General features: G+C 54.2%; 1 protein-coding gene across 1 annotated transcript in view; it reads left to right on the forward strand.

Moving 5' to 3' along the window:
* The first annotated feature begins 6224 nt into the window (after positions 1-6224).
* TAF2 (TATA-box binding protein associated factor 2) overlaps positions 6225-22333 on the forward strand; it is an 81889-nt gene continuing 65780 nt past the window's right edge. Inside the window, exons 1-7 of the mRNA XM_048508595.1 lie at positions 6225-7770; positions 9676-9730; positions 12418-12578; positions 16555-16673; positions 18112-18253; positions 18920-19151; positions 21259-21443. Of these exons, the coding sequence (XP_048364552.1) occupies positions 7718-7770; positions 9676-9730; positions 12418-12578; positions 16555-16673; positions 18112-18253; positions 18920-19151; positions 21259-21443 (947 nt within the window). The 5' untranslated portion in view covers positions 6225-7717. The remainder of the gene's footprint in view (positions 7771-9675; positions 9731-12417; positions 12579-16554; positions 16674-18111; positions 18254-18919; positions 19152-21258; positions 21444-22333) is intronic.

The following is a 22333-nucleotide window of genomic DNA, read 5'->3' on the forward strand; positions in this document are numbered from 1 at the left end:
CACCCCCCCCCCCCCCCACCCCCCCCCCCCCCCACCCCCCCCCCCCCCCACCCCCCCCCCCCCCCACCCCCCCCCCCCCCCACCCCCCCCCCCCCCCACCCCCCCCCCCCCCCACCCCCCCCCCCCCCCACCCCCCCCCCCCCCCACCCCCCCCCCCCCCCACCCCCCCCCCCCCCCACCCCCCCCCCCCCCCACCCCCCCCCCCCCCCACCCCCCCCCCCCCCCACCCCCCCCCCCCCCCACCCCCCCCCCCCCCCACCCCCCCCCCCCCCCACCCCCCCCCCCCCCCACCCCCCCCCCCCCCCACCCCCCCCCCCCCCCACCCCCCCCCCCCCCCACCCCCCCCCCCCCCCACCCCCCCCCCCCCCCACCCCCCCCCCCCCCCACCCCCCCCCCCCCCCACCCCCCCCCCCCCCCACCCCCCCCCCCCCCCACCCCCCCCCCCCCCCACCCCCCCCCCCCCCCACCCCCCCCCCCCCCCACCCCCCCCCCCCCCCACCCCCCCCCCCCCCCACCCCCCCCCCCCCCCACCCCCCCCCCCCCCCACCCCCCCCCCCCCCCACCCCCCCCCCCCCCCACCCCCCCCCCCCCCCACCCCCCCCCCCCCCCACCCCCCCCCCCCCCCACCCCCCCCCCCCCCCACCCCCCCCCCCCCCCACCCCCCCCCCCCCCCACCCCCCCCCCCCCCCACCCCCCCCCCCCCCCACCCCCCCCCCCCCCCACCCCCCCCCCCCCCCACCCCCCCCCCCCCCCACCCCCCCCCCCCCCCACCCCCCCCCCCCCCCACCCCCCCCCCCCCCCACCCCCCCCCCCCCCCACCCCCCCCCCCCCCCACCCCCCCCCCCCCCCACCCCCCCCCCCCCCCACCCCCCCCCCCCCCCACCCCCCCCCCCCCCCACCCCCCCCCCCCCCCACCCCCCCCCCCCCCCACCCCCCCCCCCCCCCACCCCCCCCCCCCCCCACCCCCCCCCCCCCCCACCCCCCCCCCCCCCCACCCCCCCCCCCCCCCACCCCCCCCCCCCCCCACCCCCCCCCCCCCCCACCCCCCCCCCCCCCCACCCCCCCCCCCCCCCACCCCCCCCCCCCCCCACCCCCCCCCCCCCCCACCCCCCCCCCCCCCCACCCCCCCCCCCCCCCACCCCCCCCCCCCCCCACCCCCCCCCCCCCCCACCCCCCCCCCCCCCCACCCCCCCCCCCCCCCACCCCCCCCCCCCCCCACCCCCCCCCCCCCCCACCCCCCCCCCCCCCCACCCCCCCCCCCCCCCACCCCCCCCCCCCCCCACCCCCCCCCCCCCCCACCCCCCCCCCCCCCCACCCCCCCCCCCCCCCACCCCCCCCCCCCCCCACCCCCCCCCCCCCCCACCCCCCCCCCCCCCCACCCCCCCCCCCCCCCACCCCCCCCCCCCCCCACCCCCCCCCCCCCCCACCCCCCCCCCCCCCCACCCCCCCCCCCCCCCACCCCCCCCCCCCCCCACCCCCCCCCCCCCCCACCCCCCCCCCCCCCCACCCCCCCCCCCCCCCACCCCCCCCCCCCCCCACCCCCCCCCCCCCCCACCCCCCCCCCCCCCCACCCCCCCCCCCCCCCACCCCCCCCCCCCCCCACCCCCCCCCCCCCCCACCCCCCCCCCCCCCCACCCCCCCCCCCCCCCACCCCCCCCCCCCCCCACCCCCCCCCCCCCCCACCCCCCCCCCCCCCCACCCCCCCCCCCCCCCACCCCCCCCCCCCCCCACCCCCCCCCCCCCCCACCCCCCCCCCCCCCCACCCCCCCCCCCCCCCACCCCCCCCCCCCCCCACCCCCCCCCCCCCCCACCCCCCCCCCCCCCCACCCCCCCCCCCCCCCACCCCCCCCCCCCCCCACCCCCCCCCCCCCCCACCCCCCCCCCCCCCCACCCCCCCCCCCCCCCACCCCCCCCCCCCCCCACCCCCCCCCCCCCCCACCCCCCCCCCCCCCCACCCCCCCCCCCCCCCACCCCCCCCCCCCCCCACCCCCCCCCCCCCCCACCCCCCCCCCCCCCCACCCCCCCCCCCCCCCACCCCCCCCCCCCCCCACCCCCCCCCCCCCCCACCCCCCCCCCCCCCCACCCCCCCCCCCCCCCACCCCCCCCCCCCCCCACCCCCCCCCCCCCCCACCCCCCCCCCCCCCCACCCCCCCCCCCCCCCACCCCCCCCCCCCCCCACCCCCCCCCCCCCCCACCCCCCCCCCCCCCCACCCCCCCCCCCCCCCACCCCCCCCCCCCCCCACCCCCCCCCCCCCCCACCCCCCCCCCCCCCCACCCCCCCCCCCCCCCACCCCCCCCCCCCCCCACCCCCCCCCCCCCCCACCCCCCCCCCCCCCCACCCCCCCCCCCCCCCACCCCCCCCCCCCCCCACCCCCCCCCCCCCCCACCCCCCCCCCCCCCCACCCCCCCCCCCCCCCACCCCCCCCCCCCCCCACCCCCCCCCCCCCCCACCCCCCCCCCCCCCCACCCCCCCCCCCCCCCACCCCCCCCCCCCCCCACCCCCCCCCCCCCCCACCCCCCCCCCCCCCCACCCCCCCCCCCCCCCACCCCCCCCCCCCCCCACCCCCCCCCCCCCCCACCCCCCCCCCCCCCCACCCCCCCCCCCCCCCACCCCCCCCCCCCCCCACCCCCCCCCCCCCCCACCCCCCCCCCCCCCCACCCCCCCCCCCCCCCACCCCCCCCCCCCCCCACCCCCCCCCCCCCCCACCCCCCCCCCCCCCCACCCCCCCCCCCCCCCACCCCCCCCCCCCCCCACCCCCCCCCCCCCCCACCCCCCCCCCCCCCCACCCCCCCCCCCCCCCACCCCCCCCCCCCCCCACCCCCCCCCCCCCCCACCCCCCCCCCCCCCCACCCCCCCCCCCCCCCACCCCCCCCCCCCCCCACCCCCCCCCCCCCCCACCCCCCCCCCCCCCCACCCCCCCCCCCCCCCACCCCCCCCCCCCCCCACCCCCCCCCCCCCCCACCCCCCCCCCCCCCCACCCCCCCCCCCCCCCACCCCCCCCCCCCCCCACCCCCCCCCCCCCCCACCCCCCCCCCCCCCCACCCCCCCCCCCCCCCACCCCCCCCCCCCCCCACCCCCCCCCCCCCCCACCCCCCCCCCCCCCCACCCCCCCCCCCCCCCACCCCCCCCCCCCCCCACCCCCCCCCCCCCCCACCCCCCCCCCCCCCCACCCCCCCCCCCCCCCACCCCCCCCCCCCCCCACCCCCCCCCCCCCCCACCCCCCCCCCCCCCCACCCCCCCCCCCCCCCACCCCCCCCCCCCCCCACCCCCCCCCCCCCCCACCCCCCCCCCCCCCCACCCCCCCCCCCCCCCACCCCCCCCCCCCCCCACCCCCCCCCCCCCCCACCCCCCCCCCCCCCCACCCCCCCCCCCCCCCACCCCCCCCCCCCCCCACCCCCCCCCCCCCCCACCCCCCCCCCCCCCCACCCCCCCCCCCCCCCACCCCCCCCCCCCCCCACCCCCCCCCCCCCCCACCCCCCCCCCCCCCCACCCCCCCCCCCCCCCACCCCCCCCCCCCCCCACCCCCCCCCCCCCCCACCCCCCCCCCCCCCCACCCCCCCCCCCCCCCACCCCCCCCCCCCCCCACCCCCCCCCCCCCCCACCCCCCCCCCCCCCCACCCCCCCCCCCCCCCACCCCCCCCCCCCCCCACCCCCCCCCCCCCCCACCCCCCCCCCCCCCCACCCCCCCCCCCCCCCACCCCCCCCCCCCCCCACCCCCCCCCCCCCCCACCCCCCCCCCCCCCCACCCCCCCCCCCCCCCACCCCCCCCCCCCCCCACCCCCCCCCCCCCCCACCCCCCCCCCCCCCCCCCCCAACCCCCCCCCCCACCCCCCCCCCCACCCCCCCCCCCCCCCCCCCCCCCCCCCCCCCCGCCACCCCCCCCCGCCCCCACCCCCCCCCCCCCCCCCCCCCCCCCCCCCCCCCCCCCCCCCCACCCCCACCCCCCCCCCCCCCCCCAACCCCCCCCCCGCCCCCCCCCCCCCCCCCCCCCCCCCCCCCCCCCCCCACCCCCCCCCCCCCCCCCCCCCCCCCCCCCCCCCCCCCCCCCCCCCCCCCCCCCCCCCCCCCCCCCCCCCCCCCCCCCCCGCCCCCCCCCAGGCCCATATTACCCGGGTGGCGTTCTACCATCTTCGCCAGGCCCGGCAGCTGGCCCCCTTCCTCTCCCAAACCGACTTGGCCACAGTGGTCCATGCAACGGTCACCTCCAGGCTAGACTATTGCAACTCGCTCTACGCGGGCCTTCCCTTGCGTCTGATTCGGAGATTGAAAATGGTCCAGAATGCGGCGGCTTGTATGCTTGCAGGGGGTGCCATGAGAGAACACATCACACCTGTGCTTCGCCGCTTGCACTGGCTACCCGTTGAATACCGAATCACTTTCAAGGTGCTGGTGTTAACCTTTAAGGCCTTGCGCGGCCTGGGACCTCCGTACCTGCGGGACCGTCTTACCCCATATGTCCCAAATCAGTCTCTGCGTTCGGCAGAGGCCAATTTACTGGTGATCCCTGGCCCCTCCATGATACGGCTAGCCTCCACCCGGGCCAGAGCCTTCACAGCTCTGGCCCCCGCCTGGTGGAACGCCCTTCCACCAACTGTCCGGGCCCTGCGGGACCTCGCTGATTTCCGCAGGGCCTGCAAGACCGTACTGTTCCACCGGGCCTTTGGGGAGACTAGCTGTTGATAGGGGGCCCCTTCCTTCCTTCCTTCCTTCTTTTCCTTCTGCTTGCCGCTGTAATATCATGTGGCCCCTACTGCCCCGCTTTTTTGGTGTATGTTTTAGAGGGAATAGATGGTAGGCGCCATCTTGAGCTAATGTTAATATTAGTTTTATCAGCTGCATTTTAATGGGGTAGGGTTTATTTTTACTAGAGCCATCTTAACTTATATTTATTGTATTTTAAATTGATTGTGCTCTACTTGTATTGTACACCGCCCTGAGCCCTCCGGGGGAGGGCGGTTTATAAACCCAACAAATAAATAAATAAATAAATAAAAACACCATGGATCCAGGCAGCCCAATCGAAAGGGGGGGTGTTTAAATGGGACGATGGAGTTGGCACATTTACCTACCCTGCCAGGGCATTTGATGGTCACCTACAACTTATTCCTAGTACAGGATGATACCAGCATCTGAACCCGGCACCTTTCCCTCTGAGTCACAGCCTTTCCCTATGGGTATCATGCATTGGACCATACTATATCTTTGGGCTTTTTTTTTAAAGGCAAGGTCTTTATGGGTCAACAAGCCGTTGCTCGCAAGTTAGGCTTGACCTTCATGTCGCCAGTTCCTTTTACTATAATATGGCAACAGAATCCAACAGAAAAAGAAAATGTATCCTCAGATGGTGACTGTGCACCTGGAAGAAAGACGTCCTAACTTTCCTGCCCACAGTCCTTCAAATGCATACAGCTGCTTGTGCTGTAGGGTTGCAGCTCTGGGGAAAGTATGTACTAAAGTGTCCATTTACAGAATAGCTGGAATCCAGAGGCAGAGAGGCTGATGGGTCAATGGTAGATCCTATTCTTCGCATACTGAAGTCCCTAGCATCCCTAGTTAGAGGCAACTGGGTAGCAAATATTAGGAAATGTCTGTTGCCAGAGGCCCCTAAGAATTACCGCCAATCATTGTAAATGTTACTAATAACCTATCATCCATGTTGCAGCCATTGCACCTTTACAAGCACAGCAATACCAGCCTCCTTCTTGCCCACTTCTGACATCACTCATCCTGGAAAGAGGAGCTAAAGCTCAGCAAATGGGACTGACAGACTAGGGAAAGGGAGATGATGATAGGAGAAGACAGCCCCCTCCCCAAGTTTATGCTTATGATCTGAACATATCTTTTTCATACTTGAATAATGTTGCAAATTCGCATTCTGTGGGCTTTTGACTGAGTTTTCACTGAATCAAGAAATCAGATTGTAACCCAGGAAATGTTGCGAACTGCTGCCACTGCAACAATGCACCCTTATGCAGAGTGTAGCCAGTGTCAGGTTCAGAAAAGAATGACGCAGTGTGCAATTCCCTGTTGTTTTGCTCAAATAGACGCGTGCATTCAACCCAGACGAGCTTCAATTCACCACCTCTTTCACCCACCTCAACCCAAGAATCCAGCTATTTGTATTTCGTCTGCGGCAAGATGCGCTGCGCATGCGCGCTCCGAACCGAACCCGGCGCTCGTCTTCCCCACTGCGCAGGCGCCTCGGATATTCATTCTTTAACGTTTTTTTCCTTTTCTCTAACTCTTCGTCTCCCTCCCTCCCCGCAACACGTACAGCCTACAGACTTTCAAAAAACAAACGGCCTACAGACTTTCACAACGTCACCGACTTACGTAGGCCGCTTAATTTTTGAAAATCTGTAGGCTGTACGAGTTACGGGGAGGGGGGGAACACGAAGAATTAGGGACGTTGACCTTTAACCTGACGGCGCGAGGTCAAAGGTTACCAACAAAATGGCGCCCGCCGAAGACGCGGAGCTGATTGGGCGCGCACAGGAAGGGTCGAGTGACGGAGGCCCGGCGTGAGCCTGCCCGTGGTCCGCCAGCCGGAGGAAGCGAGACTTAAGGGGCTCCCGTGTCGAGAGAGCCGGGATCTTTCCGCCCGAGCGGAGCGGAGTCTTCGGAGGCGGTTCCCGGGTTGTCGCTGCGGAGAAACGCCGGACCAACTGCTGCTTTCCTCCCGGCTCCGCGCCGGCCGTATAACGACCGTCGGAGCGGCCGACAGAAAGCCTCGCTTCTCCAAGGAGGGCAACTCCTCGCGACTCTGCTAAAGGCGCTAGTCCTCAAGAACACCCCGCTGCTCCCTGCGCCGTGGAGGACTCGGCTCCGCCTCAGAACCTCTTTCCTCCGCCTTCCTTACATCCCCTGGAGATGCCCCTCAGCTAACAGCACCGCGGTCCCTCCTAAGCGCTCCCTCCAAAATGCACACGTTTTCAGCAGCTCCCACAGTGAATTAGCCATGCCTTAGATTGACCTGGGATCCTGTATCCCGTCTCCCCCTCCGAATGAAGTCGTCCAGAGTGCAGCTGAATTACTGCTGGTGTTTGCTTTTCCTGACCGGAGCATCAATAAAAACCTGCCCTTATTTTGGAGATACCCTTAGACCTTGTCAGAAACCTTGGCAGCAGTCAGCTGCTGTCCTTTGAATCATGTGGAGGGGAATGTTGATGGTTTAGTGTTCTTTTATTCAGATAGAAGCACCCACAACACCCTATCCGTGTTCTGAAGCATATCCCCAGATCAGTCATAGAGACCGTTTTTTTCACCAAGGAGGTGTCTGCAAAAAAATATCGGTACTTGGGTTTGAAAGTGCCTAAAGGGATCCTTTTTTAGTTTAGATGATTCAGAAGTTGGCTTATATAAATTCTCTTCCTAGCTATGCTCCCTGGCTTCATTACTTCAGTGGATGGTATTATTGGTACTTGGCATATTGTATAAATCTTCCTAGTTTAACTGATCACTGTTTTTCAAATTTAGGGGAAACCCTTTAGAAAGTAAACTTCTGGCATTCAGGCACTGAAGACTATATACCATTTGGTTTTATGGATAATGATCCCTCTCTGGATTTGTCCAAGTCTGCTGTTCGAAGACTTGCTGATGAAAGATCTGTAACAAATTCATAAAGAAAGACAATATTAAAAGGATCCCTGAAAAGACTCCTGTTGAAGATGGCGATGTGTATTTGAGTCTCACTGAGGTTCAGTGGTGCTGTTCACAATGAACAGGAAGAAAGGAGACAAGGGGTTTGAGAGCCCCCGACCATATAAATTATAAGTATCTAATAATTTATGTGTTTTATGAACATTGTGGAATTAAAATGCACGTGGTTCATAAAGGCTGGAAAGCAGAAAGGTTGTAGTGGGAAAACTGTAGAGCAGATAAAGTTGTACAAAGTTGAGAGTCAGTGTAGTGCAATGGTAAAGAGCAAGTGGACTCTAATCTGGAGAACCACGTTTGATTCCCCACTCCACATGAGTGGCGGAGTCTTATCTGGCGAACCAGATTTGTTTCCCCACTCCTACATTCCTACTGGGTGACCTTGGGCTAGTCACAGTTCTTCAGAACTCTCTCAGCCCCACCTACCTCACCAGCAGAGGCTTATGAGGGGAAATGGCGCCCAGAGACGACAGCATGTCCCCGGCCTCCGTGCTTTTAAAAGCATGTCCCTGGAGGCCGGCTGCTGCTCTCCCCAGGCTCTGGGGAGGGCAGAAGCCAGACTGCAGGGAGGGGGTGGCGGGTTGGTGCACACCTTTTTGTCACAGGGGGGCATCCAGCGCCCCCCTATGTGACCGAAAGGCATGCGCCTGGGAACATGGGTATCCCCATGTCCCTAGGCCAGTACGCCCATGCTCACTAGGTGTGTGTTGTGGAGAGAGGAAGAGAAAGGAGTTTGTAAGCTGCCCTGAACCTCCTTACAAGAGAGAACAGAGGTATGAATCCAAACTCTTCCTCTCCTACTTTGACAAGCAGTTTTAAGATCCATATTATTTACATCATGCCCAGACTGTCTTTCTTATTGTGATTCAAGGCTGATAACATGGTGTTTTAAAGAAATGGGAAACTATCTTTGCTTTGGGTAGAACATCTGCTTGGCATGCAGAAGATGCTAGGTTCAGTCCCTGACATCTCTTGTCAAAAAGGTCTGGCAGTATCTGAGTTGTGAAAGACCTTCTGCCTAAAACCCTGGAGAGCAGCTGCCACTCAGAGGAGACAATACTGACTTTGGTGTCCTGAGGGCCTGGTTCAGTATAAGGCAGCTTCATGTGATGTAGACCTGACTTAATTTCCTGATCCTGGCAGTCAGCATTAGCTTGATGCCTGGAAGTAGCATCCACAATCCACAAATTCAGTCAACTAATATTTTTGTTAGTTCTCTATATTAGTGTTATGAATGTGAGGCTAGCTGGGTAAGCTCCTCTTTTTACCTCATTTTAACGAAATTGTGGATTTACAATCAAATAAATGATCTGCTCTATTACCGATCTAGGTAATGCAAGCTAAAAGAGGCTTGCATTAAGATAAGAATAACGTATTATGTCAGACCTAGTAGATCTGTATTCGAGAAGATGTATGTTTGAGAAGATGTGCAATCCAAGAAGCACAACTTGGCAGGGGCTTTTTGCCACACCCCGTATGTGCTGTTCAGGGGCAACAGAGATGTAAAATTAATAAAGACTCAACTGTCCATTTGTAGCTGCCCTGCCAAAAAGTATACCGTAAGACCATTTCCTGTTATACCATGCTATGTAAAACACATACTGGTATAACTAATAATGGACAAGGAAACTTATCATCCTTTTTTGGCTGATGTAAGCATCACTAACATTATGTTCTTTTCAAGCAAATAATATATGTTCTTATGTTACGCTATCAGATAATATTTCCATGTTTATCACGATGTTTAGTCCTGCATTCACACGTTTAAAACAGTAGCTATCTGCTTAACCTTCATTTCAGAGTCAGTACTGAAAATACTGTTTCTCAGTTGGCAGTGGCTGAGTGGAAATAATAATTTATTTACAAAGCAAGTAACCTACCGCACCCACATCTAAAAACCATTATATGGCACTTGGGTGTGTGCAGGGCACCAGTATACTAATTTCTTTTCAATTTGTGCATATGGTTGTATTTGCCAAGATTTTTATTTTGAATTCTGTTTTTTTCCCCTCCAGCACAACCCACCAGGTGGTCTGTATCAACAACATCAATTTCCAGAGAAAATCTGTTGTGGTAAGCATAATTGATTGGAGAAAATGTCAAAATCTTGTTATATCTGCCAAGGGAGTTTGGGTTTTTTAAATTTTTCCTTATACCATACATTTTGCTCCCCCCCCCTCCCCAGTTGATTCCTTCTGCTTTATATACTGCACTTAGATGGGTCATGACAAGAGCAAGGTGCAACTCATTCCCCTCTGTCTATCTTCAAGGTCGTTTCCTTAACATCCCACAAAGTAAGCGTTGTTGTCGGTACTGTCCCAACGCTATGGACTCAGTCCCTCATATCCTGCTTTACTGTTCGAGGTATAATGATATTGGAACCGATCTGGGAGCTTTACTACCTCTAGAATTTATGTTTCTCTCAGACAAACTAAAAATGTCTAAGCTATTGAACAGCCCTAATGTAGAAATTTCTGAAGCAGTTGCTACATTTTAAATCCACGTTCTACATGATATATAACAATGATCCTGTTATTGTACTTGGAATGTATGGTACTTCTGGTTTATGCCTTATAAATGTTTTTGGATTGGATTGGATATACTGCACTTCTGTTGTACCATAGAAAGGAAGACAATCTCCTGTTCCTGACCACCAAGCTGGTCTGCAGATGCTGAGTGGCACTGTTGTGACTCCGTTGCTGAGAGCACTGGGATTTGCATGTTCTGAGATTTCTGCAAGAATTTGTCAAAGGCTAAAATCTGACTTCATGCAATCATTCTTGTCACATTCCTTGTTTGTACAAAGAATGCAATGGGAAAACATCAGCAGAACAAGACATCAGGATACGACAGCAGGGACATTATAACAAAACAGACAGCGCTAAATTCTCACGTACTTCTAATAATAAATTGATGCTGCACCAAAAATTGGTAGCCAAGTCAATGGCCAGCCCCATCCAAGAGGTTGGGCTCCTGGCCATGACATAACAGCTGCGCTGGGCTGCCACTCCCATTGAGGCTTCCTGGCAGCGTGGGGAGGCTTGAAAAGCGAAAGAGCCTCCCTGCCACCGAGAAGACCCATTGGAATGAATAGACTTACACCACCTTTTTGGTGGCTTAAGTCCGAGAAACCTGTGTAACAAGGGCAGTGGCCAGGAGGGAACCGACTAATGTTGGCTCCTCCCCTGGCCCACCCCTGCTATGCCACAGGCAACTGGGATGTCCGGCGCAGTGTTGCACCACTGGAGAGCGGTGCAGCAGCTGAGCACCAGCAGTTTCACCCCTGTGTCTGAGCAAGTGCCCCAGGGAGGGCAAATCCACCAGCGCAGCGGTGCTCCCACAGGCGGATTTGCCCTTCGCTCTTTTGATGGTGCTCAAAGAACAATGACAGATTGTGTTCACAGTCATGGAGAATTCAGGCTTCTGGGTGTGAAAAGGCAAACCTAAGAAGCAGCCTTTGAGGTGTCAGAGATCTTTCTGGAAGTGTGCTTTCCCCATTGGCCCTGACCTGGCTTGCCCCTGCTGGCTTGACCTCAACAGTTCCAACAAGCTAAGCAGGGTTGACTCTAGTGTCTAGTCAGTATTTGTCTGGGAGACCATCAAGAAATGCCAGGATCGCTGCCCAGAGGCAAGCAGGCAAACCACCTCTGAATATCTTTTCCTTGAAAACATTAAGGAGTCACTGTAAGTTGACTGCAACTTGGCAGCTTTCCACACTGAGCAAGATTTGAGTCTAGTAGCCCTTTTAAGACCGACAAGTTTTCCAGGAGATCGTGTGATGGAGAGTCAAAGCTCTCTATGCCAGATGTAGTTGCCTTAGATAAAGGCTTTATGTGTGGGTGCCGTTCCACCTTTGACTGGACACAGGCTGCTGCATTCTGCAGGAACTGTTGAGTACCTCTCATGGGTGTCCCTCTCATGGGTTGAGTACCTCTCATGGGTGTACCTCTCATGAGCTGCTTTGCAAGAGTCATTTCTGAAGGTTACGAAGGCATGGATGATGATTGCTAGATTCGTTCCTTGTGACATGAACAGCTGCGTTTTTCTACTGTGTGTTGATTGAGAATGTTGGTTTTCATTGGTACATCTTTCATTGGTACATTCATGAGGTTTTTTGTGTTCCCAGAGGTCCTTAATATATTCCGTATGCTCTATTTTATTTTCTAACCCGTCCCCCCTGGCTGAAAATGAATACTTCCCACCAGTGCTGTTCTGTCTTCGTTATAGTGGAGGGGGCATGAATGGTTCTGTATTTTTTAAAAAAATATTTGGAGGAATGGGTGCTCAAAAAAGCATAATTCACACTATTGGTCTCTAGCAAGTATTGTTGCCAACAAGCCTGGAGAGTAATGTTCTGTTCCTTTTAGAAAGGATTAATGGGGTACGATTTATCTTCTGGCACATTAAGTCTCTATTAAAGGGACAGGACTATTTTGCCAGGCCTTTTGGCAACCTTGCCAACAGTATTTCCTACTAGTCTGGCGGTGAGACAGTTCTCCAAGGTCTCCTGCTACCTGATCCTTTGACCTCATTGAACCTGGGACTTTCTGCAATCAAAACAGACATTCTTCCGCTGAGCTGCACCTTTTCCTGAAGTGCTTTTTAATGATTGGGTCTTGATGTTGCCCCAGCTGTTCCTTAAACCTTTGAATTCCTTAAAGAGAATCGCTTAGAATGCAAACTTTTTCTGAGTCTGAAGCACAAGACTGATTTCTGTAACCTGTGAACGTGTCTAATACTATGGTTTTAAATCCATACAGGGTTTTGTGGAGCTGACAATATTTCCCACTGTGGCAAACCTGAATAGAATCAAGCTTAACAGCAAACAGTGCAGGATATACAGAGTGAGAGTCAACGATCTGGAAGCGGCCTTTATTTATAACGACCCTACGCTTGAAGTTTGTCACAGTGAATCGAAACAGTAAGCATATGAAACTTACTTGTTCACGTTTCGGAAATCACCAAGATAAATGATAAAATTTCTTTCAAAATATCTGGAACAGGAAAACCGCCAGAGGAGCAGGTGGGCTTTGGATGAACAAGGAATAAAGGGATTGCTAAAAGGAGATGGTAGAGAAGCTCCATTAATGTTTTGCTTCGGTGTTCACTGTGGAAAGTGTGGGACAGGTTCCCATGCCACAGCTGCTGTTTTCAAGAAGTGGGTTTGAAGAACGGAGGTGATGAGAGAGGAAGTCCTACATCTGCTGGGGGACATAAAAAACTAATAAGTCTCCAGGTCCTGTTGGCACACGTTGCAAGAGTTCTTAGGGAACTCAGATGTGAGATTGTTTATCTGTTATGCAACCTATCATTAAATTCAGTCACTGTACCAGAAGACTGGACTCAGTATTGCACTGGGTCTCCACTTTAAAATACGCCGTGTGAGCCAGAGGATGACAAAGGTGTCTGACAAAAGTACCTTTGACTCTTGAAAGCCTGCTGGACTCTTAAGGTACTACTGGTGCTGATTTATTATGGTCAAAAACAAATAAATATATGGCAAACTGATATGAATCCAGATCTGAATTCTGACAAGCCATTTGTGTTCCATTTCCAGAGAGCAAACATGGCTATCAAGCATCTCATTCACTATACTGCTACTCTAAATGGATTCCTCATGGAGAGTCACGTATATTGAGCTAGTGACCTGAGAAAAAGAGAACAAAATTAAGAATGGTTTCTCTGAAATATTACCCTTTTGTATAAGGAATCTGCCTTTGGTTACATAAATTGTGTTCCGTTCCTGTCTGTGAATCCACTGGTATTTAGTATCTAACCACAAGTTCCTTGTAAACACAGACACTGAGAAAAAGCTGGCCCTTGGTCATAAACACAGGCAGAACATTTTTGTATAAAATTTCCTTCTAAGTACTTCAGCTAGCTACCCCTGAATCTAAATATCGAATCTGAGATTTGTGTCAATTTTTATTTTTGGCGCAAACTATGGGCCATAATGTATTTTATTTACTTAATTTGCATAATTATAAGATTCAAAAATTAGAGTAGTGCTAGGGTTAAGGCACAAAACAAAAGCTGCTTTATGGATGGGTGATTTCCACTGGGTTGTGAGCCTAATTCTGGAAAGAATTACGAATGCTGATAGACTGTATTTACTGGAACTTCGTGAATTTGATTGTTTATGGGAACAGACTGTAGCTCAGAGAGCATGGTACAGTACAGACCTTTTAGTCTTCCTTGAGATGACAAGAGCTGTGTTTTAGGTTTAGGGTGTCTGTAACCCCTGGATTCTATTTGCATATATCAGCTGGTTGAGCTCTTTGAGAGTTTTTTCCATAATGAAATGTACTCAGTCAGTGTTGGATGGGGAATAAGAGGTGGACAGAAAGCTTCGAAATGAGATCCTGTCTGGTTTTTGTGACCTTTTTATTGTGCAGTGCCCAACAGTGACTTTTTAAAAGCACATACGATTACTGAAATAAGGAAATGCACTGTGTCTTTCACATGAGTCTTCAGAACAAGAAGACAGGCCGCAACATATTTTATTGGATTTTTAAAAAAATAGAACTAATTCATAGTCTAATACAGGGGTCGGCAACCTTTACCACCCAAAGAGTCATTTGGACCCGTTTTCCATGGGCCCGAAGATCTACCGAGCCGGAGAGGCAGCTCGGCACAGAGCCGCCTCCGGTTCGGTCCCTCCACTCGCCTTTCCTTCCAGCACTGGGAGGCGGAGGCGCCGAGCTGGGAAACCCACTCTGCCCGACGGGGCAGGCAGCCGCCTGCTCCGTGGGGCAGAGGGGGGATAGCGGCTGTGGCCTGCCTGGTGCCACCACCTCTCGTGCTGTGGGAGGCGGTGGCGCTGGGCAGGGAATCCCCCTCTGCCTGACGGAGCAGGCAACCGCCTGCTCTCTGTGGGGCAGAGGGGGGATGGTGGCTGTGGGGATGGCAGAGGGGGGATGGCAGCTGCTCTGGAGGGACATGCCCACGCTACCCTCTGACCTCCAATCATTGGAGGGCAGCATGGGCATGTCCCTCCAGCCCTCCAGAGCAGCCCTGGAAGGAGGGGTGAGTGGAGGGGATGTGAAAAGTGGTGCCCTCACGCACAGAGCTGCCTCTGGTTCGGCCCCTCCGCTCACCTTTCCTTCCAGCGCTGCTCTGGAGGGCTGGAAGGACACGCCCACGTACCCTCCGACCTCCAGGCCACGGGGAGCCGCAGTATAAGGCTGAAAGAGCCGCATGCGGCTCCGGAGCCGCGGGTTGCAGACCCCTGGTCTAATAGGAATCAAAAGTATGTTTTAAAAGAATGTTAGAGGCATGGTTTGGTATAAAACCATTCAGCCAAGGAAATCAATGGACTGTGAAATCACCCTCATTAGAGTGAAACAGGAGGTAGAGGATTTTAGCGGTTTAATAAATGGGATTTGCTGTGGTTAAATATTGAAGGGTTGATTCTTTCAATTTCCATCCACTTGTGGTCTGAAATGTAAGATTACAGCTGTTTGTGCGCACCCAAAATACGATGTAAGTCCAAGTGGAAAATATCACTGACGTAAAACATGTGGCAGTAGGTAGCCATTTTGCAAATTGGTCAGATGTGGGGAGATGAGAACTTACTCAGTGTATATTGCAATAAATGCCCTGGCTACTAACCCATTTCTACCTGTTTGTTTCTTAATGCGCTGGTAACTTTAGACCTTCACATTCCCTCAAAGATCACATGTGTACCTACAACTCAAGTTAGTATGTACATATGGCAGGCAGATTCTGCTCTAGGTGCTTAAGAGGCAGAAGCATTTAGGCCTGTGGTGGCAAACCTTTGGCCTTTGGCACTCCAGATGTTATGGATTGGCCATGCTGGCAGGGGCTGATGGGAATTGTAGTCCAAAACATCTGGAGTGCCAAAGGTTCGCCACCACTAATAGGTTAAGGGGCTGAGTCTTTGCCACAGTTGTTGCATGGCTTAGGGCAACTTCCCGCATGAGTTCTGAAGCTGTACAATTCTTGAAGCTTTTCCAAGGGGAGGCAGCACTTTCCTCTTTCAGAAGAGCTATGACTTCTTTGGTAGATTTGTTACTTTTTTCCCCAACCCTCAAGTCGCACTTGACAGGGTGACCCTGTAGGTTTTTCAAGGCAAGAAATATTCAGAAGTGAATTGACACTACCTGCCTCCGTATCAGGGGTAGAAAATGTTGACAGATATTTTTCTCTCTTCCTCACAATACTAGAACCAGGGGGCATCCATTGAAAATGCTGGGGGGAAGAATTAGGACTAATAAAAGGAAACACTTCTTCATGCAACGTGTGATTGGTGTTTGGAATATGCTGCCACAGGAGGTGGTGATGGCCACTAACCTGGGCGGCTTTAAAAGGGGCTTGGACAGATTTATGGGGGAGAAGTCGATCTGTGGCTACCAATCTTGATCCTCCTTGATCTCAGATTGCAAATGCCTTAGCAGACCAGGTGCTCGGGAGCAGCAGCAGCAGCAGGCCGTTGCTTTCACCTCCTGCATGTGAGCTCCCAAAGTCACCTGGTGGGCCACTGAGAGTAGCAGAGTGCTGGACTGGATGAACTCTGGTCTGATATCCAGCAAGTACTTTCTTATGTTCTTATCAGGACCCTGGTATTGCTTAGAGGACTGTGAGGCTGGAAATATGTGACTGGCCCAAAGTCAACCAGCAAGTTTTCATGGCAGAGTTGGGATTCAAACCTGAGTTTCCCAGATCCTAGTCCGACTCTTCAACCACGACACCGTGCTAGCTCTCTTTTTGCCATAGAGTGCTCAGTTTTACAGCTCTGTTGAGGCTATTTTAAATTGTGTTTTATGGTCTTCCTGGAAGCTTCTCTGCAGTGTGGTAAGAACTTCATTTGAAAAGTTTTCCTGCCCCCCCCAGCTTGAATGTGAACTCAAAGAGACCGTTGGGTTTTCTCGTTGCAGGAGAAACCTCAACTACTTTTCCAATGCTTATGCTGCTGCGGTCAGCGCCGTTGACCCAGATGCCGGGAATGGAGAGCTGTGTATTAAGGTGCCATCTGAGCTGTGGAAACAAGTCGATGGTAAATTTTGGAGACTCTGTTGATTCTTAAAGTGAAAGCCTTACACATTTGCCCTCAGTCCAGAATCTTTTCACATGGCGCAGTTTGTGGTTGGCAGCAAGTTGTCCCTGAAATGCCTACGAAGAGTTACTATATTTTTTTTAAAAAAATATTATTTTTATTTAATGCAAATACAAGATAACAGAGAACATTATTGATGTTTTCAATGTATATACATAAAGAAAGAATATTATTTAAAAAATACAAAACAAAATATTGATATACGGTAAATAAAAAATTAAACAACTTCTGAATACCTCTTTCTGTAAAATATAAAAAGAGGAAGATATTTTTACGTAAATTCATTTGAAATCTCTATAACACAGTTGCTTTTGAACATATTGAAACTATATTTGCCAATTATTCTGATAATGCTCTAATTTATAATAAAACATATCATAAACTGGGGTGCTGTGTGGTACATGTAGCTGTGGACAAGTCTACATAGGAACCACCAAACGCAGCTCTCAGACACGAATTAGAGAACACGAAAGGCACTGCAGACTATTTCAGCCAGAAAAATCAGCAATAGCAGAACACTTGATAAACCAACCTGGACACAGAATATTATTCGAAAACACAGAAATTCTGGACCACTCTGACAACCACTACGTCAGACTACACAGAGAAGCCATTGAAATTCACAAACACATGGACAACTTCAACTGGAAGGAAGAAAGCATGAAAATGAACAGAATTTGGCTGCCAGTGTTGAAAAACTCTAGAATCAAGACAGTGACAAATCAGCTCCACACAAACACAGGACAACTATAGACAATATCAATCAAAGGAAACAAAGACCAGGATACTTCTATTCAGATCCATTCACCTATTGACCTTGCTATTTTCATTGTTACTCCCAGGCTACAGACTTCTTTGTGACTCACATACCAGGCTACTCTATTCAGAGGGCCTCACCTTTTGACCTCACAGTATATATACTCCACTTGCTTTCCATTCCTACTATCAGATCCTCTGAAGATGCCAGCCACAGATGCAGGCGAAACGTCAGGAGAGAATGCTGCTAGAACACGGCCATACAGCCCGGAAACCACACAGCACCCCAGTGATTCCGGCCATGAAAGCCTTCGACAATACATATCATAAACCTTAGCCAATTTAAGTGTTTTAATTTGCCATTCATGTTTAGTTGGTACCTTGTCCATTTTCCAATATTGGTATAGGAAACTGCATTTTAGTTATCTTCAAAGATTTTAACTTCACAAACAATTGTATTTCTTCCCCCCTCCTCCCAGTGGCTAAGACCTTGCTTTAGCGAGACTAAATATGAAAAGCAAGACTCTTCCACTAAGTGCGTCTGAGCAAAAAGAGCAGACTATAAATAAGGTGCATAAATAAACATGAGCTTCAGTGAGTGTTTGCTGTTTTATTGCTACAGAGTTAAAAGCCCTAAAAGTGCACATCAACTTTTCTCTGGACCAGCCAAAAGGAGGCCTTCATTTTGTGGCGCCCAACGTGGAAGGCAGTTTGGCAGAAAGGGGGGCCCACGTCTTCTCTTGCGGATATCAAAATTCTACAAGGTCAGAGTTGTACAGTTTGCCTTACTGGGTAATTTGCCTTAAAACTGTGTTTTTGCTAATGATGAAATGCTATGCCAGTTTTGTGATTTAGCTCTGTCATGTTTCTTGGTGATCTTTAAGTACCTTCGTAATCGCTTCAGACATGACGTTGCGCATATAATAGAGGCTGAAATGAACCTGTATGTATTCTCCTGTGTGGAGACTGTACCTGTCTCATGTGTTAAGAACAGATAAGCTCCTCTCAGCTATGAAGATCAAAGGTAGCCTTAGCTGGCTTTTCTTGTGGCAAAGGCTCATTCCGCACATGCAGAATAATGCACTTTCAAACTGCTTTCAGTGCTCTTTGAAGCTGTGCGGAATAGCAAAATCCACTTGCAAACAGTTGTGAAAATGGTTTGAAAATGCATTATTTTGCGTGTGCGGAAGGGGCCAAAGATCTGGGGCTGGATAAGTTATACCGGGCCACCAACATTGGCTGCCTGCGCCTTTTTCACAGGCAGAATTGATGAACTTTGGTACATATTGAGGGCTAAAGTACCACAATGTTTATTGTTATTTTCCTAATTTATTTATAGGTCACCCTTCCCCATATGGGCCTGTAAATAGGATTATAGTCTTGAGTTGGGAAAGATCAGGGATGATTGATGTTGTTATTTTTCTCTCTAGATTTTGGTTTCCTTGTGTCGATTCATATTCCGAGCTGTGCACGTGGAAACTGGAGTATACAGTCGATGCTACAATGGTGGCTGTCTCAAATGGAGATCTGGTGGAAACCGTGTACACTCACGATATGAGAAAAAAGACCTTCCACTATATGCTGACGATTCCGACTGCAGCCTCCAATATTTCTTTGGCGATAGGCCCATTTGAAATTCTTGTCGACCCGTACATGCACGAGGTAGTGCTTATCACTTGACCTCACGGGGTGTCCTTTATTAGTTGAGTGGCGTTTTTGGCAGTGTTTTTGTGTGGAGTATGGTTGAAATTACACCATATTGTTACGCTAGCCATCTGCATTTTAAAGAGGTTACGCTAAACTGTATGACATTACATTGTAACCCAAACTACCCAGTTCTGTATATTTACTATTCCTTTTGTAGGGTTATTGAATTGATTTTCTGTGCACGTATGTTCTTATTCAATAACTTGAACCTTTGGAAGCCAGTAATAAAATAACAGCACAGTTGAATGTATGCGGCAGTAGCTAGCTGTACTATGTTGTATACCCTGAGGCTGCAATATAACCATACCCATACTGCCTTTTCAGAAATCTGGAAAGGGGGCAATTGGACAGGGAATGAAATGCTAGACTTAATTGTGTAATTTGAGACTACGGCCATCTTTGTCAGAGGTGTCCCAACTCTGGCGCTTCATATGATCATGGACTACAATTCCCATCAGCCCCTGCTGGCATGGCCAGTTGGCTGATGGGAATTGTAGTCCATGAACATCTGAAGTGCCAGAGTTGGACACCCCTGACCTATGTAATGTAGTGATTAGAGGGTCAGACTAGGACCTAGCAGACCTGGGTTCCAGTGCCCACCTTGCCTTAAAGTTCAATGAGTGACTTTGGGCCAGTCACACACTTAGCCATGCCTGCCTCTCAGAGTTGTGGTAAAGACAATATAAGACGTGAGGAAAACCATGCATGCTGCACCAAGCACGTTGGAGGGAGAGCCAGATGAACATGTAGAAGAAGAATAGACCCATATTTTTGAGTACCATATTTTTGAGTAGCTGTTGCATGTCTCCCAGTCTTGGCAGTTCATTGAAGGTTTAACTAAAAGTGATAGTTCTCCCCCCCTCCCCCAAAAATCAATATTTACAAACCAGCAAGAAGCAAAAAGTAGCTGAAGCTGTACCCTCAAACTGTACCCTCAAATTGTATGATTCCATCTGTCAGTACTTTCTTTTAGAATTTCATTCCACCCTAGCCTGAAGCTACTCTATTATGGTAAGGTTTTAAATCACTCTGTATTGAATTATTCAAAGTGGTCTTTCAGTCTCCGAATCTGCTCATTGAGCGTCATCAAGGGAAAACATTGAAATGACTGGCAGAACTGTTTTTGAGGCAGTTCTAATGCTCAATCAGGACGGATTATGTGTTTTATAATTCTGGATTCCCCCCTCTATATTTTAGGGAATGTATTTGAAGTTAAGTGAAAACAACTGGTGCCCTTAATTTTAGGAGGCTATCCTTATGCATACTTGCCTAAGGGGTGGAATGTCTGACGGCGAACCCCCAGCCAATGGGTGTGCAGGACTCACAACATTCCGTCCCGTCCCCACACACCTTCCCCCAACCCAGGAGCCTTCCCCGCCCCAAACAATATGGGGTGCTCAGGAGAACAGGTGTGCTCCGTCCTCCCCCCACCCTTCTTAAGCCCATTTTATTTTAATTTAAAATTGGCTTTAGTGCTAGTCATCATAGTATTTAGCTAAGGTTTCCGCTCACAACCCCCCCTTCAACCCCAGCCACCACTTGGTAGGCCAGTGGGGTGGGGGCGGGGGGGGGGGGTGAGAAATAAAGCATTTGCTTTCACGTAAATGGCATGACGTTTCCAAGTTACGGAAGTGATATCATGCTGTCCTAGGATTCAGTGGAAAGTATGGCTTTACCATAGATTTTCTCCTGAATGCTAGAGTGGCGTGATGGTACTTCCAGATTTGCCCCAGAAATACTGTTAAAAAGCAGCAGTCCCTCCTCCCCTCCCCACATCTCTCCCCGCTGGCACTCCTGTCCCCATCTATGTGACATCCCCTTTCAGCGATTATGAAATTAGAATTCATACCACTTCCCTAGAGATTTCCCTTAGAGATAATTTCATTACATTTTAATTACATCGTTTCCATCTCATCTTGCATCCCAGCAGGGAACTTGGGGTGGGTTGCAGAAAAAGGGTTTTTGCTAAATCTGGGCACGGCCGAATGTGATTGAAGATTTCTGGCTTCAAAATGTTGAGGAATGCCAACTTACGTCGATGTTTTTTTCCTTTTTATCGTAGGTGACTCATTTTTGTTTGCCTCAGCTTCTTCCACTGCTCAAACACACCACTTCGTATCTCCATGAAGTCTTCGAATTCTACGAAGAGATCCTCACCTGTCGCTACCCTTATTCCTGCTTCAAAACGGTTTTTGTAGACGAGGCCTATGTTGAAGTCGCCGCTTACGCTTCTATGAGCATTTTTAGGTCAGCCCTTAGAATGTTTATGTATAAAAAAACTAGTAATTTTAACAAGTCATTACTGAAAGTGGAGGCCTGTCTACTGTAACCTTGTCTTTGCTTGCCTTCGTCATCATCCATGGTGGTACTAAGCACCTACTCCTCTGGCACTAAGCACCTACATCAGGGGTCTGCAACCTGTGGCTCTCCAGATGGTCATGGACTACAATTCCCATCATCCCCTGCCAGCATGGCCAATTGGTTTGTGCTAAACAGTCTGTGCTAAACAAACCCCTGCCAGCATGGTCTGCCTGCCAGCAGACCCCTGACCTACACAGGTTGCAGACCCCTGACCTACATCAAATCAAACCTCGGTGTCTTTCAATGAGCCGAGAAGTGTGTAGCACCAGAGGAACATAGCAGAGGACTGTCTCTGCAGCAGATAAGAAGGAATATACACAGGAAGTGGGTATAGAATCTAAGCCAATAAGGTGCAGTCGTAGCTGCCTAGAAAATTCCCAGTGCTTTTACACATAACTTTCAAGGGACCATATTTAGCAGCTAATTGTACCAGTTGGTGAGGGAGCAAGCTTGTTTTCTGCTGCTCCAGAGACCAGGAGTCATGGGTTCAAGGTGAAGGAAAAGAGATCCCACCTAAACATCAGGAGAAACAGTAAGGGCTGTTTGACAGTGGAATGCACTACCTGGGAGTGTGGTGGAGTCTCCTTCTTTGGAGGTTTTTAAAAGAGAGGCTGGATGGCCATCTGTGAGGAGTGCTTTGATTATATGTTCCTGCATTGCAGGGGGTTGGACTTGATGGCCCTTGGGGTCTCTTCCAACTGTGTGATTTCACCCAATTTCTTCTCCCTGCATACCACTGAGTTCTGGCACATTTTATTCACACGGTAAAAGGTAAA

Source organism: Sphaerodactylus townsendi, linkage group LG09 (genome assembly GCF_021028975.2).
Source record: "Sphaerodactylus townsendi isolate TG3544 linkage group LG09, MPM_Stown_v2.3, whole genome shotgun sequence".
NCBI lineage: Eukaryota > Metazoa > Chordata > Lepidosauria > Squamata > Sphaerodactylidae > Sphaerodactylus > Sphaerodactylus townsendi.